This window comes from Crocuta crocuta, unplaced genomic scaffold (genome assembly GCF_008692635.1).
Source record: "Crocuta crocuta isolate KB4526 unplaced genomic scaffold, BGI_CrCroc_1.0 scaffold395, whole genome shotgun sequence".
NCBI lineage: Eukaryota > Metazoa > Chordata > Mammalia > Carnivora > Hyaenidae > Crocuta > Crocuta crocuta.
This window is the reverse complement of record NW_027532601.1, coordinates 2,578,420-2,604,627: the sequence shown is the minus strand read 5'-3', so window position 1 is coordinate 2,604,627 and position 26,208 is coordinate 2,578,420. Positions and strand designations below refer to the sequence as shown.

General features: G+C 36.5%; 1 protein-coding gene across 6 annotated transcripts in view; it reads left to right on the top strand.

Annotated features, from left to right (window-relative positions):
• ADAM28 (ADAM metallopeptidase domain 28) overlaps positions 1 to 15,811 on the top strand; it is a 67,531-nt gene extending 51,720 nt beyond the window's left edge. For 3 of the 6 annotated variants that reach the window (XM_077780129.1, XM_077780127.1, XM_077780132.1), the window contains 8 exons: positions 222 to 302; positions 610 to 688; positions 11,466 to 11,574; positions 12,737 to 12,815; positions 13,490 to 13,555; positions 14,050 to 14,115; positions 15,000 to 15,059; positions 15,604 to 15,811. In XM_077780129.1, the coding sequence (XP_077636255.1) occupies positions 222 to 302; positions 610 to 688; positions 11,466 to 11,574; positions 12,737 to 12,815; positions 13,490 to 13,555; positions 14,050 to 14,115; positions 15,000 to 15,059; positions 15,604 to 15,624 (561 nt within the window). In that variant the 3' untranslated portion in view covers positions 15,625 to 15,811. Of the gene's footprint in view, positions 1 to 221; positions 303 to 609; positions 693 to 11,465; positions 11,575 to 12,736; positions 12,816 to 13,489; positions 13,556 to 14,049; positions 14,116 to 14,999; positions 15,060 to 15,603 lie in introns of those variants that run through there. The other 3 variants (XM_077780128.1, XM_077780130.1, XM_077780131.1) reach the window with 3 other exon arrangements.
• Positions 15,812 to 26,208: the final 10,397 nt, after the last annotated feature.

The window sequence follows — 26,208 nt, the reverse complement described above, 5'->3', positions numbered from 1 at the left end:
TGCTTCAGATTCTGTGACTCCCTCTCTCTCCACCCCTCCCCCACTTGCGCTCTCTCTCTTTCAAAATAAATAAACATAATTTTAAAAATTCTTAAAAAGGCAACTTTGATGACAATAGTAGTGGCTAGTAATATAAGAGTAAATTCCAAAGACTGAGCAATTTGCAGAACTGAAGCCACTGGGGATTGATGTGAACTTGATGTTTTCCACACCACTTTCAGGTCTGCATTAATGCAGAATGCGTGGATATCGAAAGAGCCTACAAATCAACCAATTGCTCCTCCAAGTGCAAAGGACATGCTGTAAGTTTTGAAAATGTTTCCCCAAGTTCGCTGAATCTTCTGTAAATTCAGGTCAGTCTGGATGATGCTAAAGTAACGTTTCAGCATTAAATGATACTAAGTTTGCCTAACTGCTCAGAAGTTTGGTTCAATGAAAAAAGTTTCTTCCAAGAACCTGGTATCGACATTTCTATGGTGGATTCATATGTTATGTAGATAGTTGGATGTCTGCAGAACAGGGGTTAGTCCTTCTTCTGAAGGGATGAACAGGCCTCTTGGGTTGGTGGTCAGCCTAGCGAGGAAACTAACAGGATCACTGATCATCTAGGTGTGTGACCACGAACTCCAGTGTCAGTGCAAAGAAGGATGGGCCCCCCCTGACTGTGATGACTCCACAGTGGTCTTCCGTAGGTAACATTACGCATCTTGCTCTCCTCTTCTGAGCTTGTATTTTGTAGTACATTAGATTTCATTGCCTTTTTTCTCTTTTCTTGGAATTCTTGTTCTGTAAATATTGAATCTACAATATTAATCTTCAAGGTCTCTAACAACTTTTTAATCATATTTTCTACATCCTTATGCTTCTACCTGACATACAAAAAGATTTCCTCAAATTTTAAGTTTGTAATCTTATTTTAATTTCCCATATTTTCTTGCTTTATGACTATTCTATTTTGATAACATCTTTGACTTAGTGCATAGGTATAAGATCCTCATCAAACTCTAAAAATCGGCCTTAGATTATTTTTGTAGATTCAATTCTGTTCTTTGAATCATCTCTATTTCTTTCGAGTTTGATTGATTTGCTTTTCACCTTGTCTTTTATTTCATTGTGCTGTTTTTTCTTCAGGATATGAGACCCTTGTTGAATGTGGGATTAGGCTGACTTGAATGAACTTGTATGGGTTTTTTTTGTGTGTTTTTGCACTTGTACCTACCAATTCCTCTCCAGATGGGACATCTGGCTGTGAGCTCTATCAGTAGACAGAGAGACCTGCCTCTAGGACTTTGGCATGGAAAGCAGCCAGGGTGGGGAATTCTCACCTCCAGTCACCATGGTGAAGAGTACTTGGCCCAGGAGAGAGTTCTTCATTGAATTTACTTCCTGAGAGAGCTGCTTTTCCTCCATGTTCTTTCCTTGATCCTCCTTTCTCTGTCTCATCTACTGTTGGTATCTGCAGTTAGCCTCCATTCTACTCCTCAGGCTCTTGCAACCCTCACTGCATCTAGAGAGCAGTTCTCGGATCTTTGTCCAAGACAAAGCCCACTATTGCTCTGAATACACAAGGGATGGGGATGCAGTTGGGGATGGGCCTGAACAAACCATCTGTCCCAAGTTCAGACTCTCTGATGGCTTCCCAAGAAAAAATGGCATCTACATCTAATGTTTGGGCTTTTTTTTTTTTTTTTAAACTTGCTGGTTCTTTGCTAGACTTCCCAAGAAAGAATAGCATTTACTTTTGATGCTTTGAGCTATAATTTACTCTGTTTCTGTTCACCTAAATTCCTTTACTTTCTTTTTGCAATTTCCAAAAATTCTACTGTATTTTTCTAGTGCTCATGGTTTTATTACATATATATCTAAATAATAAATATATTATTACATGTATCTATACATGCACATACATACACATTTTAGGATGTGTCATCTGGTATTTGGATGCATAAACATAATCAACTACTTTAATTAGAAAATTCTTTAATGGTTTCATCACTCACTAAAAATCCTTTTAAATGATGACTTCCCTCTCATTGAATTGTGTTTTGTTTCTTCTCTTGATTTGCTAAATCACTTCCATTAGTAATTTCTTCTTTCTTCTTACATGAAACTTAGCATTTATAAGGACTTAACTCTGTTCCTAAATAGAAAACATGAATAGCAGGTAGGATTGGATTAGATTTTTTGACTCACAGTTTTAACATCATGACTCTTGAGAAGTGGATACTGATATTCAAAGTTCAAAAACTGAGGTTACCCTTATTTTGTTTGTTGGTGTTGTTAAATAACCCTTTAAAAATAATTAGTTTATTTCCCCTTAAATGTTTTTACAATTGCTACTTAATGAAAACCAGTCATTATGCCAGCCTGGGTGCTGTTTTCTTTTTATAATTTTGATTGTTTGCCATTGAGGTCTTTCAAAGTGAGGATTTGATTCTTCCATTCAAGGAATGTTTCTATTATTACAGATTTAAAAATGGATTCTGTTCCACTTTTTTGGTTTCTAATTCAGAGATGTAAATTATTTGTATCAAATATCTTGATGAGGTGGCCTTATTATCTTTATAGTTTTATTTTCTGAAAGCATATATTCTATGTGTACTCTACCTCTACATATTATTTTAAACCTAATCTTTTTATATTTTTATGCTTTTTTCTCCTTAGTTACACATCATCCAATAAAATAGAATCAATTCCAACACACACTGTTAAAGTATTTCTTCAAAACTTTAAATCTAGGACTGGTGATGCAAAGAAACATTATATTACATCAAATTTATATCTTAAAGGAATCAAGGAGGCAGCTGGAGTGGTTCATGATACAATTGGGGAGGTTTTTCTCTGAATCACTTATTCTACTCTTTAAAACCACTGTGTCAAGATTCAACTTTATCCATCAGGTTTTCTTTCTGTTTTCTTTTTGTTTCCATTTCTGGCACAACCTCTGACCCAACCATCAAGGTAAACCTCCACCAGACTGAGGAAAGTCCTCTAATTCAGGAAAGTGTCCTGTCACGAAAAGGACAGATCCCAGTGGATAGTTTTCATGATATCCAGGCTTCTCATCTAAACCTGAATGATAAAAATTACATTTCTATTTTCATTAAATTCTAACTAGAATTTAGAATTTTCTACAATTACAGAGATGTAAAGCAACAAACCACTGTGGTATTAATAGTTCTCATGATTTTGTCAACCATACAAATTATACATTATTTTTATTTTTATTTTTTTAATGTTTTATTTATTTCTGAAAGAGAGAGAGAGGCTGCATGAGTAGGGGAGGGTCAAAGAGAGAGGGAAATACAGAATCTGAAGCAGGCTCCAGACTCTAAGCTAGCTGTCAGCACAGAGCCCAACACAGGGCTCGACCCCATGATCTGTGAGATCATGACCTGAGCCGAAGTCAGATGCATAACTGACTGAACTACCCAGGTGCCCCAAATTATACATATTTTTGTATCATATTGCAGTTGCAACACAAATCTTATTTTTTTAAATTATTTATTTAAATTCAAGTTAGTTAACACAGTGCAGTATTGGTTTCAGCAGTAGAATGCAGTTATTCATCACTTACATATAATACCCATTGGTCATCCCAACAAGTGCCCTCTTTAATGCCCATCCTCCATCTAGCCCATTCCCCCACCATTTCCCTTCCAGCGACCCTCAATTTGTTCTCTATTATTAAGAGTCTCTTATGGCTTGCTTCCCTCTCTGTTTTTATCTTATTTTTCCTTTTCCTTCCCCTATGTTCATCTGTTGTGTTTCTCAAACCCCATATATGAGTGAAATCATATGATGTTTGTCTTTCTCTGACCGATTTATTTTGCTTAGCATAATACACTCTAGTTCCATCCATGCAATTTGATTCTTTTCTGATCACTGAATAATATTCTGTTGTGTGTATATGTGTGTGTGTGTGTGTGTGTGTCCACATCTTCTTTATACATTTATCAGTTGATGGACATTTGGGCTCTTTCCATATTTTGGCTATTGTTGATAACACTGCTATAAACATTGGGATGCGTGTGCCCCTATGAATCAACATTTTTGTATCCTTTGGATAAGTATTAGTAGTCCAATTGCTGGGTTATAGGTAGTTCTACTTTTAATTTTTTGAGAAACCTCCATATTGTTTCTCAGAATGACTAAAACTACACCAGTTTGCATTCCCACCAACACTGCAAAAGAGTTTCCCTTTCTCCATATCCTCCCCAACATTGGTTTTTGCCTAAGTTGTTAATTTTAGCCATTTGGACAGGTGTGAAGTGGCATTTCATTGTGATTTTGATTTCCCTGATGATGAGTGATGTTGAGCATCTTTTCATGTGTCTGTTCGCCATCTGGATGTCTTCTTTGGAGATGTGTCTATTCATGTCTTCTGCACATTTCTTCACTGGATTATTTGTTTTTTGGGTGTTGAGTTTGATAAGTTCTTTGTAGATTTTGGATACTAACCCTTTATCTGATATGTCATTTGCAAATATTTTCTCCCATTCTATCAGTTGCCTTTTAGTTTTGTTGATTGTTTCCTTTGCTGTGCAGAGACTTTTTATCTTGAGGAGGTCCCAATAGTTCATTTTTGCTTTTGTTTCCCTTGCCTGCGGAGACTTGTCTTATAAGAAGTCGCTGTGGTCAAAGAGATTGCTGCCTACTTTCTCCTGTAGGATTTTGATGGTTTCTGTCTCACATTTGGGTCTTCCAATCATTTTGAATTTATTTTTGTGTATGTATAGGAAAGTGGTCCAGCTTCATTCTGTATGTCACGATTCGGTTTTCGCAGCATCACTTGCTAAAGAGACTGTCTTTTTTTCCATTGGATATTTTTTTCTGTTTCATTGAAAATGAATTGGCCATGCATTTATGGATCCATTTCTGGGTTCTCTATTCTGTTCCACTGATCTCTGTTTTTGTACCAGTACCATACTGCCTTTATGATTATAGCTTTATAATATAGCTTGAAGTTCAGAATTGTGATGCCTCTAGCTTTGATTTTCTTTTTCAACATTGCTTTGGCTATTTGGGGTCTTTTCTGGTTCCATACAAATTTTAGAATTGTTTGTTCTAACTCTGAAAAAATGCTGGTGTTACTTGGTTAGAGATTGCATTGAATGTATAGATTGTTTTGGATAATATAGATGTTTTAATGATACTTGTTCTTCCAACCCATAAGCATGGAATGTTTTTTCATTTTTTTGTGTGTGTCTTCTTCAATTTCTTTCATAGCCTTTCTAAAGTTTTCAGTGTACAGATCTTTTACCTCTTTGGTTAGGTTTATTCCTAGGTATTTTATGGGTTATGGTGTAATTATAGATAGGATTGGTTTCTTGATTTCCCATTCTACTGCTTCACTATTGGTGTATAGAAATGCAACCAATTTCTGTACATGGTGTTATATTCTATGATTTTGCTGAATTCATGGATCAGTTCTAGCAGTTTTTGTTGAAGTCTTTTGGGTTTTCTGCCTAGATTATCATGTCATCTGTGAAGAGTGAAAGTTTGACTTCCTTCTTGCTGATTTGGTTGCTTCTTATTTCTTCTTGTTTTCTGATTGCTGAGGCTAGGACTTCCAACGCTATGCTGAATAATAGTGGTGACAATGAACCTTTTTGTTGTGTTCCTGATCTTAGGTGAAAGCTCTTAGTTTTTCCCCATTGAGGATGATATTAGCTGTGATCTTTCATATATGGTCTTTATGATTTTGAATTATGTTCCTTCTATCCCTATTTTCTTGAGGGTTTTTTTTTTTATCAAGAAAGGATGCTGTATTTTGTCAAATGCTTTTTCTGCATCTATTGAAAGGCTCACATAGTTCTTATCCTTTCTTTTTGTAATGTGGTATATCACATTGATTGATTTGTGAATATTGAACTAGACCTGAAACCCAGGAATAAATTCCACTTGATTGTGGTGAATAATTCTTTTAATGTACTGTTGAATTCAATTTGCTAGTATCTTGTTGAGAATTTTTGCATCCAATTCTGTCAGGAATATTGGCCTGTAATTTTTCCTTTAGGTGGGTCTTTGTTTGGTTATAGAATCAAGGTAATGTTGGCTTCATAAAATGAGTTTGGAAGCTTTCCTTCCATTTCTATTTTTTGGGACAGTTTGAGAGGAATACATATTAACTCTGCTTTAAATGTCTGGTAGAATTCTTCTGGGAAGCCATCTGGTTCAGGACTCTTGTTTGTTGGGAGACTTTTGATAACTGATTCAATTTCTTTGCTGGCTATATGTCTGTTCAAATTTTTCTATTTCTTCCTGTTTGAGTTTTGGTAGTTCATGAGCCTCTAAGAATTGATCCATTTTTCCAAATTGCTCAGTTTGTTGGCATATAATTTTTCATAGTATTCTCTTATAATTGTTTGTATTTCTGTGGTGTTGGCTGTGATCTCCCTTCTTTCTTTTGTTATTTTATCTGTCTGGGTTTTCTTTTTGATAAGTCTGGCTATGGAGTTTATCAATTTTGTTTATTCTTTCAAAGAACCAGCTCTTAGTTTTGTTGATCTGTTCTACTGTATTTTGTTTGTTCATTTGTTTGTTTTTATACCATTTATTTCTGCTCTAATCTTTATTATTCCCCTTCTTCTGCTGACTTTAGTCTTTATTTGCTGTTCCTTTTCTATCTCCTTTGGATGTAAAGTTAGATTGTATATTTGGGAACTTTTTTGCTTCTTGAGATAGGCCTGAATTGTAATGTATTTTCCTGTTAGGATTGTCTTTGCTGCATCCCAAAGAATTTGCACTGTCATGTTTTCATTTTCATTTGTTTCTATGTATTTTTTATTTCTTCTTTAATTTCTCTTGGTTAACCCATTAATTCTTTAGTAAGATATTCTTTAACCTCCAAGTATTTGAGGGCTTTCCAAAGTTTTTCTTGTGATTAATTTCAAGTTTCATAGTGTTGTGGTCTGAAAATATGCATGGTATGGTCTCAATCTTTTTGTACCTGTTAAGGGCTGACAGCTACATAAATTTTTAAATATCACATATATGTACCTCTAATTTGAAATTATGGTGGTTTTTAATCTACCAATAGATCTTATAATTTAGGTCTTAAAAAAGAAGAAAATATTTAACTAGATCACAAATTGTTTTATAATATTTTGATAGCTGTATTCTAATATTATTGGCTTCCTTTTTAGTCCTATGCATTTTATTAATGAATTTAAAAACATTTAAGAAAGGAATTATAGGTTTTATCAGATTTCCAAAATGATCTGTGATACATAAAAGGTTAAGATCCCTGCTCTATAATATGACCATACATAACCATGGGCTTTCAAGCTTACATAATTAAGCCACTTTCTTAGTAAAATGTATACAAAAAACACATAAATAGATATACTCCATATATTATTTATATACATTTATACTAAAATATATATCCATATATATAATATATAATATATATATCCATATATATAATGTAAATTATAAAATCAACATTTATACAGTACAGTCTGGGCCAAGGAATGGAGAATTGCCAGCAGCCCAGCATCTCCCTTGGCCCCATACCTGTCCTAATGTCCTCTCTCCCTCTAAAGGTTAACCCTTTCCTCTGTATTATGTTTTCAAAATCATCCATATTCTTATGTGTAACTGGAATTAGTTTATTTTTGCTATTGTGCATAATATCACAATTTTGTCATATATTGGTGTAATATATGTAATTGATATAACATTATATACATATACATATATACATATATATGACAATTTCCTTTTTTATTGCTTTTATGAATACTTCAAGGCTATGTTAAGAAAAAATTTCCATAAATTTTATCATTCAAATCCAGTTTTAAAAATGCTTATTTATTTTTGAGTGAGAATGAGTGGGAGAAGGGAAGGGAGAGAGAAACAGAGAATCACAAGGAGGCTCTGCACTGTCAGCACAGACCCCAAGGGGAGCTTGAACTCATGAACCTTGAGATGATGACCTGAGCTGAAATCCAAGGTCGGAAGCTTAACAGGCTGAGCCACCTAGGCGCCCCACATTCAAATCTATTTAACTTAACTATATCATACCAAACTGTTTCCAGAGTGGTTGTACAAATTAACACTCCCAGCAGCAGTGAGTATAAATTCCTATTCCATAACCTTTAAGCCATTTGCCATTGGCAGACAGCAAATTTTAGCCCTTCTGCTGGGTTAGTGACAGCATGTTGGGTTTTTAATTTTGCTTTTTATAACTATTCATATGCATGATAGAACATTTCCTTATCTTTTGGCCATTTGGATTTTATCTTCTTTGAAGTATTTGTTCAAGCCTTTTTGTTTGTATTTCTAGTGCGTTGTCTCTCCCCACCTTTTTATTAATTTGTATATGTTTTAATATTATATTTTTGATACAAACTGTTTTCAGTTATATATGTTAAAAATAACTTCCCTGCTTCTGAGTTTTCTCATGCTCTTTGTGGTGTTATGTGATTAACAGAAGTTTTTAATTACAATATAGTCTATTTTTTCATCATTTTCTTGATTGTTACGTTTTTCTTTGTGTGTCTTTTTTTAAGGAAATTTTCCCTACTCTGAAATTATGAACATATATTCATAATTCATTCTGGATATTGTCTTCTAAAAAGCATTTTTGCATTCTGTTTTCAAATGTAAGTCTCTAATCTACCTGAAATTCTTTTGTGTCTGATGCAAATGTTTAATTTCATTTTTATCCCAGATTAATGCCCAATTGTCACATCATCATTCATATGATAGATCATCCTTCCCTAAAGCTATAGTGTCGCTGATCTAATAAAGCAAGTGTTCATATATGTGTCTTTCTGGGATATCTGTTCTTTTCTGGTGGTCCTATTTATCCTTGTACTTGTATGACACTCTTTTACTATGATGTCTTTAAAATAATTTTGATCTAGGTGGTCCTTTAAAAGTAAAAACACTAGGTGTTCTTTTTTAAAAATTATTTTAATGTTTTTTATTTATTTCTGAGAGAGAGAGAGACAGAATGAGCAGGAAGGGTCAGAGAGAAAGGGAGGCACAGAATCTGAAGCAGCCTCCAGGCTCTGAGCTGTCAGCACAGAGCCAGACGCAGGGCCCGAACCCATGAACCGTGAGATCATGACCTGGAGCTGAAGTTGGAAGCTCAACTGACTGAGCTATCCAGGTGCCCCTAAAGTCTATAGTTCTTGAAGACTAATATAGCTGTACGAAATTTCTGTTGGTCTCTTTTGCGTTGGTATAACATTTTCTCCATACTTTTACTTTCATTCTTTCTGAAGCCTTGTGTTTTAAGTCTATCTCTTATTTTTGAAAAGTGTGGAAATATACATATTCTTCACATTTTAGTCTTATCATATATTTTTTAAACCAGAGTACTTAGTCCATTTAAATTAAAGGTAATTACTGATATACTTGGGTGTAATCTACAATCATATTATATGATTTTTATTGTTTTGCCGGTTCTATGTTCCTTTTTCTCTCCTTCCTTGTTTTTTTTTTTTATGGACTTACTAAGGATTTTAATCATTTCATTTTTCTTTCTATTAATTTAGAGATTATATATTTATTTTATATTATTTTAGTGGTCATAAAAATATTCATGTTATTTATTTATTTTTTAAAAATAGACATTACTTTTTGGAACACTTTGAGTTCACAGCAAAATTGAGCAGAAGGTACAGAAAATCCCCATGTATTCTCTGGCTCTCCACCCCTCCCTGACACAAAGCCTCCCTCACTATCAACATCCCCTACCAGAGTGGTACATTGTCACAACTGGTGACACACAATTGTCACACAAATGCCATAGTTTACATTAGGGTTCATGCTTGGTTAATTTACCATTCATTCCTTCCTCCTTCATTTCTGAACTTCCAAGACCAGGGTCATTTTCCTTTCTGTCTTCCTGGGTTCCTGCCCTCTCACTAATCTTTCCAAGGTCATTTTCCCCTATTTTTTTAATTTAAAAATTTTAACGTTTATTTTTCAGAGAGAGACAGAGTATGAGCAGGGGAGGGGCAGAGAGAGAGGGAGACACAGAATCCGAAGCAGGCTCTATGCTCTGAGCTGTCAGCACTGAGCCCACCGTGGGGCTCAAACCCACGATCCGTGAGATCATGACCTGAGCCAAAGTCGGACACTTAACCAACTGTGCCACTCAGTTGCCCCTTCCCCTATTTTTTTTTTTAATATTGCCATAACTTTGATAACATTTGTTTTTGGCAAAAATGACTTAGTTGCTCTTACTGAGAGAGTTAGTCTGAATTTCTCAGACCACCATTTCCAGAAACAGAACAATGTATTTTCTCTTCAATTATTTCCATCCTCAGATGCATACCTACTTCCTATTATGATCCTTCTCATCTGTCTTATACCTCAGCTTTCTTTGCAGACCATGTCCTTTCAAATTAGGGGTGTTTGTGAAAGAGTCAATTTCCTCTTTATTTCCTCTTATACCATGTCAGTCTTCTGAAAATAGTTACAATTTTAATGTAACATTGAATTGTAAATGTGTAATAAATATTCAACAGAATATATCTATGTTCAACAGAAGTCCTTCAAAATTTTATTTCCTTTGGACTTTTTGATAGGCATTGTTTTGCCAGGTGGAGAATATTAGATGCTTGTTATTATCTTACTTAAAATTCTGCTTCTGATATCTTTGCCTCTGTCTGCATGTATGAGTGTTCACATTTGGGAATTTTTCTTGCATTTTTATTGCAAAAATTAATTTTATTATTGCTTTGCTGATCTCTAATAAGAAAGCAGTAGCTGTTTGCATTGCTCCTCAAACTTATACCTCCTGGTCTCTAAAGTTTCAGATTATTGTACAAAAAATTAATGCTTATGGTAGCAGAAGGTTGAAGCTGCATTCATGACTTAGATCAGTAATTAAAAAGAGAAAACACCATATAGATCCAGGAAATTTGTTCAAACCATTCTGTGGTTCGCAGGGTCACATAATCTCTTTTCTGTCCGGAATCATTCTGCTCCAGAGTCAATATCAGTAGGACGAACAGACACTCACTTATGTCATTCTCAGTTCTTGTCTTCATGTCGTCACTCTTTCTTTGCTCCTGACAGGAATATGATCTCAGGGCTTCCATTTCTTTTTCTCGGTTTGGTTCCAAGGCCGAATTTGAAAAATGTGTCACTCCTTTTCTTCCATCTTCTTCCTTCATATTCCCTCTGGTCTCTCAACCCTACATTTTCCATTGGTTACAGAATCATTCCTTCTAAGAATTCTCAGGAGCCTGATGCTTGCCCTACCTCAAATGTAATGTTTAATATGGATTTCCCCTTTACTTCCTCCAGCTGCATAACATTACTACACTCATGATCAAAATGCATTTTTATTTTACTGACTATGAGAGATTTTCCAGGGAACGTGTGTTTTTTCGGGGGGGGGGAGATGGAATTTGTGATAAGAAGAGAAATAAGGACTAAAGTGATGCATATTTGTGAATTTCTCATGCCCTCACCAGCTCTGCTTCTCTTTGTCTCAGACTTCTCCATTGTGGTCGGAGTGCTGTTCCCCGTGGCTGTCATATTTGTGGTGGTTACTATAGTAATCTGGCACCAAAGCACCAGACGAAAGCAGAAGAAAGTCCAGAGGTAGACTTCTTTCTTGCTTTGGGGACTTTTTGGCCTCTAATTTATTTTAAATTTAAGGATATGACCCAAATTCTCAACGTTAATTGTGGTTTACTTCAAATGCTGTGAAATAAGTACAGATGCTGGGTGTCAATTTTACTGGGAAATCCTTCACAGTAAGAGTTGTCTTTTTATGTTTATCACTGTATTTATAGTTAATAATAAGAGTTATAATAACTCTCATTATTAAGGATTTTACATCCATTATAAGAATAAAATATGTAACATTTATTGGTTGCTCTCTTATGACCAGTGCTGTGCTAAGTCTTTTTGCATTCATTATCTCTAATCTTCATGAGAGGGTTGTGAAGTAGTAACTATTAGTTGCGTTTTATAAATGAAAAGGTATCATATATTAATCCTTAAAACAGCCTTGCAAAGTCAGGCACTGAACACTTTTTCTAAAGTGGAAACAAAGGTTCAGGGAAGTTAACAAATATGTTCAAAGTCTTACAAAGTAAATTGGTGGAATCTTGATTTGCCCCTAGATTGGTTAGTCTTTCAAACATAGTCTTGACACTATAGTATCTTTCTAGCATTAAAAAAAAAACAAAACAAAACTGACTTATTCATATAAATGGGTTTTCCTAAAAATTGAGTGAATGAAATAAGTCATTAATTAAATGACACAATTTATATAAATGTTGGTTCAACACCATCATTATTAGGAATCAGGGCTCTGGAGAGAATCACAAAGAAAACTAGGGGTGGTGATTATGAATTCCAGAACAAAGAAACCTTAAGAATGTCTTAGAGAGGGGCGCCTGGGTGGCTTAGTGGGTTAAGCGTCCGGCTTTCGCTTAGGTCATGATCTCGCGGTTCGTGGGTTCGAGCCCCGCGTCGGGCTCTGTGCTGACTGCCAGCTCAGAGCCTGGAGCCTGTTTCAGATTCTGTGTCTCCCTCTCTTTCTGACCCTCCCCTGCTCACGCTGTCTCTCTCTCTCTCCTAGAAATAAATAAAAAACATTAAAAAAAAAAAAGAATGTCTTAGAGAGCAGAAGGAAGGCCAGTCAATGACCAAAGATGATACAACAAGCAAAGGAAATTGGCAAACTCCTCTTGAATGTCCTCATCATGGTGAAGGAACTGCTAAGTCAATTTATATGTTATGTTTTCACATACAGGCCACCATCTACCACTGGCACCAAGCCACGCAAACAGAAGAGGAACCCACAGATGGTGAAGGCTGTAAAACCCCAAGAGGTGAACCATAGTTTATAATGTGCTTGCCTTGGGCCCCAGTTCATGATTCTCTCACTGTCTCGTCCTGACCACCTATCTATCATTCCTACTCAGCACTATTTCATAAATCCAGTCTGCTAGTTAGTATGGAGCAAGAATTTGGGGTTCTGTAACTACAAATTCAGAAAATTTTCCTTTGCTTTTGTCTTAAATCCAAAAGAGTTTTCCTAAAATGCAGAGGCTGCTGGCTGAAGTTCACAAATGCAAATAAATAAAGAGAAAAAGAGAGTGGTCTCCAGATTTCCTTCTCTCTCTCTCTCTCCCATTAATTGTAGGTTGATTCCTTTTCCTTTTGCAAATGTCCCAGTAAAGACAATGATATGTATATTTGTATGACAGTGTATGAAATATGTATAACCATTAAAGCCATGGCTGTGTCCTGCAAGTTTAAAATTCAAGCAGAGGTTGGTTAATAGCAATGCCATTGGCAGTGATGTTTGATGGAAACTTACCTGCTTCTAACAGAATGTTGATAGCTCTGGTGATAGCAGAATGCAGCAGCTGGGCCACTGTGATTTCCTGTCTGGTTTTCTGTGTCATCTCAGTTCTGATCTCCCATGTCTTGAAAGGACTGCTTATTTGGAAGTTGAACTTAGGAAACTGATCATTTCAAGATATTATTATTATTATTTTAGATGACTCAGATGAAGCTCGATACACCTGATCTGCCACTAGAGGGCAATGAGCCTCCAGCTTCTTTTGTGAGTTAGCAACCTCTCTTAAATATCACTTCCAATCTAATCTCAAGGAAATACTCGCAAGAGACATAACCTACAATACCCAATTATTTCCTTAGAAGAACGTTAAAATCTGTGTGACTATTAATATAAAATATAGATTTTCCTGCACAACTCTTTGAAAAATGCAAAAAAATGAGAAGGTGGGCTTCTCCATTATATTTCTACATTTAACCTCTAAATCTGAATTACAGTGGTCTGAAAGGTTGGTAACATATTACAAGAAGAGTAGAAATCTGCTTCCTAGTGTGCCATCATCATCTGTCTACTGGCACTGAGCACATACTGAACCGCATATGTGTACCTAGATGTAAGCACTTGAACGTACAGGTTTAGGCTATTTTCATGGGCAGGATCATGAGTTCCCCATTTCTAAAAATGATTTAAGCCTTCCCATCAAGCACATTTATTTTCAAGGCCCCATCTTTGAATTAATTTTTTTTTTACCTTTTCACTAGCTAATTACAAAGCCAGATTTTCCACCGCCACCGATACCTACAACTGTGACATCTTCCTCTTTCCTTGTAAGTATCACTCAGTCACTAATGATTCCTTAAATGTCTTCTGTGCTCAATGTGAACAGTGTCTCCAAATCTATAGAATCTTCTCAACATATGTGCTCCCTAGGTCAACCTGAGGTATTGTAGCACCTAGGTATAACCGAGAAAGCAAGACCTACTTACTATCTATAAATTAGTATGGGTATTAATTTTTATTGTTAAAAATAGTTCTACTGTTATATAATCATCAAGAAGTGATAAAAGTTCTATCTACCTCCTATGAAAGCTATAGGAGGTAAACAGTCTCCTCAAAGCATAGTTTCTAGATGCTTATTTTGGAGAATATAAAATCTTACTATAAATTATATTTTACTTTTTAATATATATAGATAGAATAAGGCCTATATTAGCCACAATCATCTATAGAAGGTAGGATATTAAGAAACAGACCATATGTAGGCAAACTTGCAATAAAAGTCAGACACTATAAAGTAAAAAGTATAATTCATTCACTTGAGTCATTACTGAACACATTGTTTCTTTGTACTTAGTACTCTGCTGTGGGTAAATGAGAAAGAACTAAAATGTTTTTCAGAAATGTTTACATGCTTAGTGTGAAACTAGTCATATCCATATAAAGCACTTAATTCCTCACATATTTTTTGCACCAAAGCAAGTCATACTTATGAGAAAATGTGGTGAAAAGGGAAATGAATGGGGTCTGATTAAGTCAAGAGAAAGACCCATTGACTAGGTGGTTAGAATTTGAACTAGACCCTGAGAGTTGGGTAGAATTTAAATGAGTGATGGGGAAGTAAGGCATGATTTAAATTAGGAAATAAATATACCATGGATTGGAAATGCATAGCATTTCTAATGGCCTACTATTATTTTTGTCCCTAATATAGCATGCCACAAAAGTGCTTCCCTCTACTGTTTTTAAGGATAAAACAATGTCAACACCTAAGGTAAGAGGTCAATAGCCAAACTATTGTAATCTTGTCACGCTCCTACTATGAAGGAGAGAAGTTCTAACCATGTCTTCCTGGAAGATTTTCACTAAGAACAGTGTCCATATGACTATGGGAAAGGAGCTAAGATGTCTTTCTTCTAAGTTTGGTCAAACCCAAGAGGAAGATGGAAGAATTTTAGCTGGAAGGTGATGATGATCCCAATATTCATCATTTTCTCAGAAATATATCCCATGGAAGTGAGATAGAGGACATTTCTCATAGAATAATCACCCAATGTCTCATAAACATTCTATTGATTCCTCACTTCCTCCACATTACACCAATTAGTCAGATGGATATTTGGATCCCAGTGTGAGGTTTTCCTCACTTTCTTTCCCTACCTTTCCATGTTTCCATCCCTTCACTGTGATTATCAAATAATCTATAAAATAGAAAGTGTGATGACACAGAATTTATTTTAATTTCTTAAAAGTTCAAAGGTTACATAATATCTAAATTTTTAGAATGAGTTGGTCATTTAAGAACTTGTCTTTTTCAGGGTTCCAATCCAAAAGTCTGAAGCAACAACTAAGCAGGATTGGTGGGTAATGATTAGCTTGGAAGACTGGAAAATCTGGATGGAAGAGAAGTGTACTTACTTCTTACTAAATATTCTTACCTATTATTTGCTCTTGATACCCAAGGGTGTTAACATTTCTTGACTCGTGTTATACTTTGAGATTAAACAAAAATTTTCAAGAGAGACATACTCTTGAGAATCTTTGTATGACTTTCAGATTTCTAGCCTCCACACTTATGGGAAAGAAGACACTAAAAAAGAGCTATGAATCTAAAATGTCTAATTAGGTGACTTTCCTTGACACCCCCTTTTTCTTAATAATTCTTCCTCAAATATTTTGAGTATCTTGATTTTCTCATTTAGTAAGAAGGAATTTACCCTCTAATTAAAGCAAGCAAATGAACAAACAAAAACCCTGAGTAATTACAGGAAACTGAGAGGGATGGAAGAAAATTGTATATTCAATTCATTAGATGTTATTCATTAGATAACTAGCAACATCTTGATTGTTTTAACAATTAACCTGTCACATTAGAACCCTAACAACAAAAACATATAAACATTCTCTGATTTACAGAACATCTTTTTCCTACATCATCTTTTGCAATCCTTATTTGCTACGTCATTTGAGGTTTACTGCAAGTGAATAAAACTGCATTAATTAAAATTTTCACAGAAATTTATATAATTCAGTTAATGGCAACTTTACTTTCTATGTAGAGAAAGTTTTAGTTACATAAATCTATAACATAAACCAGAAGTTATAAACTGGTAGTTTGCAGGACATCTCTGGGCTACAGATTTACTTTATTTGGCTGGAATGATTTTGGTCATAAAGTGTCTTAAAATGTTTCAAATTCATTGCCAATATTTAAAAATTGGGAGATCTTATGTAAACATCAAGTTCCAGCTTTTTAAAAGTAATCAAGTGATTTGGCAGTTCTGGAATCACATTGTCTATAGCAACCACTAGCTTAGTTGACTGGTGTTGGAATAAACATTACTGGTTGCCTACCAAATAACCTTCTTCCTTGCGCTCAGAACTCCAATTTTATTCGGCTATCCATATTTTAGAAAAGGCAATCCCGACTCCATCTCCAGAATAAATCTCTATTACTCTAAAACAATTGTAATAATCTTATTTCCTTTACTAGTGCTTGATTTAGTAAGTGTATGACTTCACTTTTTTTTTTTTTTTTTTTTTTTTTTTTGCCAATGAGACAAGAGGAAAGATATGCTAGGAAATATCTACAAAAGATATCCTTGTCGCTTCTTCTGGATGTTGGCATTTGGATAGCCTATATGGTATTGTTGCAACCTTGTTGTGATTCCTAGGGCGAGGTTGTTACACTCAATTGGATAGAGCAGAAAGATAAAAAGAATAAAACCTGGTCTCTTAATGAGGTCATTGAGCTGGTAGATTAATAACTGCTAAAGTTGTCCTATACTTTGTTGGGATTTCCTGTTATGTGATCAATAAAATTTTCTTACTGTGTAAGCCATTTCAAGTTGGGTTTTCTTTTCTTTCCTTTCCTTTCCTTTCCTTTTTCTTTTCTTTTCTTTTTGAGAGACAAAGCATGTGCATGTGAACAGGGGAAGGGCAGAAGGAGAGAGGGGGAGAGAGAATCTTAAGCAGGCTCCATGCCCAGCACAGACCCTGATGTGGGGTTTGATCCCATGAACTGTGAAATCATGACCTGAGCTGAAATCAAAGATCAGATGGCTTAACCGACTGAGCCACCCAAGCACCCTCCCCTCCTTGGGTTTTCTTATTTGCTACAGAAGTCATCCTACCTAATAAAGTAGCTGCTACCATTATTGGGACACATGCTTTCCATGTGGGCAATTAGGGCCACTTCATCTTCACCACTATGTTCATTTGTTTGTTTGTTACACTTGGCCTGTTTTACCAACTTCCACCATGGACCTGGTCCCATACATCTTCCTTTCCATGGGGGACTTTGCCCACCAGAAGTTCATTTCCTCTTGCAGTGTGAGTTTCTATATAAGCTCATTCTGGCCTCAAAAGTGAAGCTCAGTCCCCAGCAAACCCAGAATCCATCTGTCAACTCACTCCTAGTATAGCAGCCGTTCTTTCCATGTGGGAGTATACTCAAGAACATATTAAAAAGTATAGCTTTATCTGTAGGGTGAAGTTTCAGAAAACCTTGCCCTAAGAAAGAAATCCCTGTTTCCCATAGGGCCAAAATCTCACTTATGACAAGCCTATAGATCTTTCCTGCATTGTTTGTTTGCTTTATTTCTTTGTTTGTATGTTTGTTTTGGTTTTTGTATTAATTCCTGTCCCTATCTCATTCTTTTTAATATTGATACAATAGAAATCTTTAACTTATGAATCTCCAACTAGCTACCACATGACCCAAGCTAAAAATAAAACATAGGCTCTCAAGAAGAGGCATCTGAACTTTCCTGTAAATCCTGAAATGGTGGCAGTACGTGTCTGGCGTGGAGGCCTCACAGCTCCTTACAAAGACAGATATCTGGAGGGCAATGACAGTAAAATGATTCTTTTATCCTAAGACTTTGACCCAAGCCTTGCAGAGTTTCCTGCTGCGTGGAACTGTAGAGCAATTTCGACAGTTTAAAGCAAAGACTTTGATTTCACAGTCCTATTTTCCAAATTAGATTTGCCATTTACGAACCTTAAGAGAATTCCTCGATATGACATTTAACCACCTCGAGTATGCTCCCAAACCTGTTTTTATAATTAGTTATTTTTACTTTCTCTTCTTTAAAATGATAGATTGAATTATGGTCTTTTTCAGGTACTCTATGACTGGTATACCATATGGTCTCTCTAAATACTCCTTAGCACCTCACCAAGTTATTGCTTTTTATGAGTTTTGAAAATGCTTTTAACTATGCACGAAATGACAAAGTTGTGTGTGAAGTGTGGGTGAAAAAGAAAGCAAGTTTTAGCTGCTATCAGAAATTATGGAAATATTATTATTTAAGTGAGTGATAATGACATCTATACAGTACAGACTTGAAGGTGACTTCTGAATGACAGCCAGTGGGGAACTGTGCCGGTCAGTCCAACGACAATTGAGGGGCTAATTCTGCCAATATCCACTGAATGAACTTGGGAGTGGCTCCTATCCCAGCTGGGCCTCAACTGCCTACCTGATGAAAAAAAAAGATGCAGAAGACTCAGCTCAGATGAGCCCAGATTCTACAAAACAGAAACTATGAGAAAATAAATATATGTTCTTTTAAGTTGCTATGGTTTGGGGAAATTTTTTATGTTTCTTATTTATTGTGAGAGAGAGACAGGGAGGCAGAGAGAGAGAGCGAGAAAGAGAGAGAGGGAGAGAAAGTATCCCAAGCAGGCTTCACACTGTCAGTGCAGAGCCTGACATAGGGCTAGATTTCACAAACGGTGAGACTATGACCTGAGCAGAAATCAAGAGTCGGACACTCAATCAACCAAGCCACTGAGGTGCCCAGGTTTGGGGAAATTTGTTTCACAGCAATAGATAACTACTGCAAAGAGTAGAGATCAAATGTTTTGAATATTCCAGATGGGTTTAGATAGAATTAACCACTATCTTTAACAAGAGTTCTGTCATCTCAATTTTTCTGTTTTTCTCTCTATATATTCCCTTTCATTTATTCTTCTCCTTTTTAAAAGAATATCAGTCTTCTCATATATCATGTTCTCTCTCAGACTTTTTTCCTGTTTCCTTGGCATTTGTAAAGAATTCCTTAAGTTTATCTTTCAAATTTTTGATTTTATGTTTTATATTGTCAGTGCTCCTTTTTACAAATTTTACAGCATTTTGTCATTGTTTCCCATGTTTGCTTAATAACATTTTCTTCTTTCTTATCTTATTTTAGTTGCTTAAAAGCCTGTGAATGGACTATTTGGCTTTTGTTTCCAGAAGCTAACTCTCAGAATTCAATTAAAATTTAATTGTTTTCAATTCTGCTTAAACCTTATTAGTGCTTCTCAAAGTAATTTTCAAAACTCCATCCTTCCTCAGCCATTTAAGTGCTATACTGCCAGGCTTTCACAAAGACAATTCTTTTCTTTTCCTTTTTAGATATTTTTTATTTATTTTTGGGAGAGAGAGACAGAGCGCAAGCAGGGGAAGGGCAGAGAGAGAGGGAGACACAAAATCTGAAGCCAAGCGGCTCCAGGCTCTGAGCTGTCAGCACAGAGCCCCATGCAGGGCTTAAACCCACGAACTGTGAGATCACAGCTGGAGCCAAGTGGGACACCCAACCAACTGAGCCACCTAGGTGCCCCAAACACAATTGTTTTCATGGGTGTTGCACTGCCATTTTCAGTTGGCTCATCTTTGTGTCTGGAAAATTCTGACCTGACCTGTAATATTCTTAACATTTTTTATCTTTGATAAAAGTATCTATCTCTTCAGCCAAAGAACTTCAGTACACTAACATTCACAGTGTCATTTGCAAATAGGTTGGGTCATGAGTATATCTTGCATATTCTCTGCCAGATTCTCTTTTCTTTTTAGCTAAAACCATCTACCAGTGCCAGACCAGGAGTGGCCCACCTTGTCGTTAATACGGAGATCTACCTCATCAGGCTTTCCTGATTCATTAGGGGAACACCTCCATCAACAAAATCTGCAACCATCTTGGCATATCTGCTCTTGAATTCGCCTTGTTTTTTCTGTTGCTTCCAGAAAAAGACCTGCCCTTGCCAATGACAACTTTAGACATTGCTTAGCAACTAGCCCCGGGCAGTCTGCTATGCTGTTCATCACTAATACAATATTACTATTATTAGCATGCTAAGTAAGGAAAATTGTTATAGAAGCTAAATCCTTAGGCAGAAGAAAATTATGGTATGTAATTTATATGAAGGCATCTCCTTGTTCATATTTAACTCTTTTCTTTCTCATGCTTAGTGTTGAATTTCAAACTCTTTTTTTGATACACTTGAAAAATTATTGTGCTGAGAACACTTAACATAAAATATACCCTCTAACAGATTTTCAAGGGTACAATAAGTACAACATTGTTATCTGTAAGCACAATGTTGTGTAGCAGATCTCTAGAGCTGATTTATCTTACACAATTGAAGTTTTATGTGCATTGATTAGCAACTCCCTACTACTTCCTCCCAGCCTCTGTTAAACCACAATTCAATGCTTTGCTTCTATGAGTTTGCGGGTATTAGGTACTTCATATAAATAGATTCAGGCAATATATACATACATATATATATATCACATAAAAAATCCTCATCCATTGATGGACATTTACATTGTTTCTACATTTTTGCTATTGTGAATAGTGCCGCAATGTACATGAGATTACAGATAATTCTTCCAGATTCTGATTTCAATTCTTTTGGATAAATATCCAGAAGTGGAATTGCTGGGTCATATGGAAATCCTATTTTTAAGTGTTTGATGATCTTCCATACTGTTTTCCACAGTGGCTGCACCAATTTACATCCTAGCCAACAGAATACAAGGGTTTCCTTTCTTAACATCCTCCCCAAACTCTTGTCATCTCTGGTTTCTTTTGATAATAACCATTCCGATAGGTGTGAAGTGATATTTCATTGTGGTTTTTATTTGTGTTTCCCTGATTAGTGAAGTTGAGCACTTTTTCATATACTTGTTAGTCATTTGTATATTGTCTTTGAATATATGTCTATTCGAGTCCTTTGCCTATGTTTTTAAAGTTTATTTATTTTTGAGAGAGAAGTGGGAGGGACAGAAAGAGAGAGAGACAGAGGATCTGAAGTGCTGTTAGCACAGAGCCTGATGCGGGGCTTGAACTCATAAACCATTAAGATCATGACCTGAGCCAAAGTTGGATACTTAACTGGCTGAGCCACCCAGGTGCCCTGCCTTTGCCTATTTTTTAAAATCTGGTTATTTGGGAGTATTTTTTTAAATATACATAACAAAAAAGCTACTTTCTTAACCATTTTCAAATTTAAATTTCAGTGCCTTAAATACATTCATAATGTTGTATAACTATCTTAACTCTCCATTTTCAGAGCTTATTTATCTGAACCACTAGTATCTTCCCATTACTCTTTCCCCCAGTCCCTGATAACCTCTATTCTACCTCCGTCCATATAATTTGCCTATTCTAGATATTTGATATAAGTGATACATACACTATTTTGGCTTATTTCACTTAGCCTACTGTTTTCAAGTTCCCTCCATGTTGTAGAATGTATCAGAATTTCATTCTTTTAAAGGCTGAATAGCCTAATACTATTTTAATATATGTTTTTCTGTTTGAAGCAGCTGGGGATAATTTCTGGGGCTCCACATACTCATTCATATTAAGATTGCTTTTTTTTAGATTTTAAAAAATGTTTTATTTATTTCTGAGAGAGAGAGAGAGAGAGACAGGGTGAGCATGGGAGGGTCAGAGAGAGAGGGAGATACAGAATCTGAAACAGGCTCCAGGCTCTGAGCTGGCTGTCAGCACAGAGCCCAACATGGGGCTCGAACCCACAAACCACGAGATCATGACCTGAGCCTAAGTTGGACGCTTAACCGATTTAGCCAACCAAGTGCCCCAAGATTGCTTTTTATCCTTGCTCATTCTTTAGCCAAAAAATGATTTTTACAACTTCATTTTAATCTGTACTTCCGAGCAGGGAAGGGGGGGGATGGAGGATCCAAAGTGGGCCCCAGGAGCCCAGGGGGTGCTGTGAACTCACAAACCATGAGATCATGACCTGAGCTGAAGTCGAACACTCAACCAACTGAGCTTCCCAGGCACCGCATAAATCAGGGTTATTTCTATCTTCTTCTTAGCAATAACAAAAAACAAAAAAGCAAAAATCCCAACCCCCCCCCACAAAAACATAGTCTAAGTTTACTTTCTTATACTTATCAGCCATCTGCATCAGTTCCGTGTTGAAATCCATGGTGTACCACACTGAGGGGAGAAGGAACGAGCAAGTTCAGACATCTATCTTAAGTGAAAACAAGGGTGATGACACTATGGATAGAGATAATGACCTCCTCCTAATATCCTAGTAACTTCTGAGGAGAAAAGGTCTCCTCCTCGACACCGCAGAAGTTACTGTATTTCTCATAGTGAAGACCCCTGATTCACAGGCCAACTGTTACGAGTCAGGCATAGCATTTTTCCCTTGTAAGTCAATGCGTGTCACCAGTCTGGCTTTCTAAACTCTTTCACTGCTGTGAAATATCTCACAGAGATTTGTGTGTCTTTTGGAACATGTGGTAACTATAAATGGAATGGAGTCTACAGGAGTGTTTCTAGGCAGAGACTACTTTCCCTGTACTTGCCAGTGGCAGAGCCAAGCAGGTCCCGTGGGAGGTGAGGTATCAGATGAGGAACCAGGAAGGTCAAGGGAAAATTCAGTAGAAATGTACAGGGGAGAATAATAATTTTTTTTCTTTCTAAAATCACGCAGGGCTGTAAGCAGAAACAGACCCCTAGCTCTACCAATAACTGGCTTTTTAGAGTTAAATAATTTAAACTCTTTGGGCATCTTTAAATTTCCTCATTCATGGAATGGGATGAACGATTCATGGCTTACCAATTTCCAAAGAAGGTTTTGAAAATATACAATGAGAAAAAGAAGAGAGATTCTAAAAGGGTGACTCTGCCCTTGGATTTGTCAGAGGTGAGGCCCCTCTGTGTGTGGGCTACTGTTCCAAACAGCTTTGAGCAGGAAGCCAGACAAAATTGCTTATTATTTGTACATAGTTCATTGGTGAGCCTGTATTTTTCTTGGTGCTTTATTCTTCCTCCAAAACGTGTCAGGGAGCAAGAATTTCTTCAAGGGTCCTTCTAGCTGGACTGAGAATCAAATTGACATGAGATGGCTTAACATGTGAAAATCAAATTTAAGAGTGTGAGTACAGGGAATCCACACAGACAGGAGAATTGCAAAGACAGGCAAAATGATGTATAGATGCCATTATGAAACAAGGAGAAGGGGGTCTAGGGCTTCAGAGGAAAGGAATGCACCTCACGGGGCGTTAAGAAAAAAAGCAGATGTTTACTATTTATTTTAATTTGAGTATGGTTGACAATTTCTTTTATACCATGTTTCCAGGGAAAATTTATCAATGTGGCAGTCAAATCTTAGCCCCCTGACTGTCCACTCCTTCTGAAAATCGCTTCTGATTTTTGTCCCCATTTTCATGACTAGTGATCACGATAGAGCCTTGGAAATGGAAGTATTAAAAAAGTCTTTGTTTTACAAAGGTCTTCGGTCAAGACCCTGGACTTATGCATTGCGCAGGCTACACTTACCTGGATGTTTTCTTAGGTTCTTTAACTCAGACATTTACAAAATTCTCATTCACTACGTTGCCACTGGGAATGGAAAGATTAAACTCTTTCCCCACTTTCCAGGGATTCACAGCCTCCTTTTGTTATTATTGTCACTGTTTTAAGTTTATTTATTTATTTTGAGAGAGAGAGCATGAGCAGGAGAGGGGCAGAGGGAGAGGGAGAGAGAGAGAATCCCAAGCAGTGCAAGATCATGATCTGAGCCACAGCCAAGAGTTGAATGTCTAACCAACTGAGCCACCCAGGTGCCCCATTAGCCTCCTATAAGACTGACATACAGAAATACAGAAATAAAATAATTGCTAAAATAGAGGTAACTTGTTAAAACACCAGCACAAGGAAGCACAGAGGAAATGTTTATCAAGGGAGGACACAAGAAGTTTCTCAGGGAGGTACCATTTAAATCTGAAACTGTAGATATGTAGACATATCACTGTATGTTATGTGGGTGTTATGTGGAAACTAATTTGACAATAAACTATTTGTAAAAAAAAATAAATCTGAAACTGTAGGTGGTTTATCAAGACTATAAAAGAAAACAGGGGAAAGGGCGTTGTAGAGAGCTAATGAGGTTCGACAATAGCATGTATGAAGTCATGATTCATCAGGTTTATTGAGGCTAGACTGAAGAAAATAATTTTATTTATTTTTAATGAGCCCTTTTGTATGTATATATAACCCTTCATTAAACATGCACAATTTGTGCATACACAAATTGAGGTTTAGAAGAGTGGAATGAAAGAAAAACAGTTCAGAGAATAGAAAACACAGAAGCAAGAAAGTTACAGAAATTGTACAGCCAGGGGTCAGAAGAAGCAAGTGGAATATATATAATTCTACTGTCTGATAAGTATGAGCTTCAAGTTCTACTCCAAACGTTCTGAAAACAAACATAAAAGTAAACAAATGAGAAGTAAACAGGATTGATTCTAGATTTGTAGTGTCCCTAATGTAAAGACACACATACTGTCAAGAAGGATAATAAAATCACATAAACAGTGTGAAACCAACCAATCAAATAAATAAAAGTCAGGAGCTCAGGAGTACAGCTCTTCCACCTCTGAAATCTGAAAGAAGTTTTCATGAAGGTATTGCTCTCAGATCAAATATGGGAATATCTCTCTGGCTTTCTATTCTCTGGGCTCTCACACTGAGGGAGGTATTTCACATATACAGACTCTTGGCTTCTTGTCCCAACCCACACACTGGTAAGAAAAGTACCCCAGCAGGGAACAATGTGTGGGCTCAAATTAGGGCATCTGCCCAACCTTTTTGACAGTAACTTTTACCACTTGCCAAGATAATGGAGTAATCATGTTTAGTTTTATTCATTATTTTGTAATGTTTGATTTTGAGAGAGAGAGAGAAACAGAGTCCAGGTCGGGGAGAGGCAGAGAGAGAAGGAGACACAGAATCCAAAGCAGGCTCCAGGCTCTGAGGTGTCAGCACAGAACCCTATGCGGAGCTCAATCCCACGAATCATGAGATCATGACCCGAGCGGAAGCCTGACACTTAACTAGTCGAACCATCCAGGTGCCCCACGGAGTAATTTTTTTTAACTGAGCTGTACATCAGGAATTGGGAAACCAAGTAATAGCCCCTTCTTAAGCTAAAATCTCATATCAACTCTAGACAAATAAAATAGGTATTTTCATCTAAGAATATTTAGGAGCACCTGGGCGGCTTCCAGCTTCGGCTCAGGTCATGATCTCACAGTTGGTGGGGTTGAGCCCTGCATAGGGCTCTGTGCTGACAGCTAGCTCAGAGCCTGGAGCCTGTCCTTGGATTCTGTGTCTCCCTCTCTCTCTGGCCATCCCCTGCTGACATTGTCTCTCTCTCTCTCTGTCAGAAAAAAAAAAAAAGAGTACTTAAAGGAACTTTTTAAAGTTTTATTTGTGTAATTTCTATACCCCACGTGGGGCTCAAAATCACAAACCTGAGATTAAGAGTCACATGCTAATCCAACTGAGCCAGCCAGACACCCCTAAAAGAATTTATTTTAATGTTTACTTCTTTATTTTGTACTCAGGTCATGATCTCATGGTTTATGAGTTCAAACCCTGCATGGGGCCCTGCACAAACAGTGAGGAACCTGCTTGGGATTCTTTCTCGCGCTCTGCTCCCTTCTCCCTCATGTGCACATTCTCTCTTCTCTCTTAAAATAAACAAACTTAAAAAAATAGTTTATGGAGAATGGTCTAAAAGAACAAAATTAGAGCATTTAACCCTCTCAAAATAAAGAAATAAACATTAAAAAAATTCCTTTGGGGTGCCTAGCTGGCTCAGTT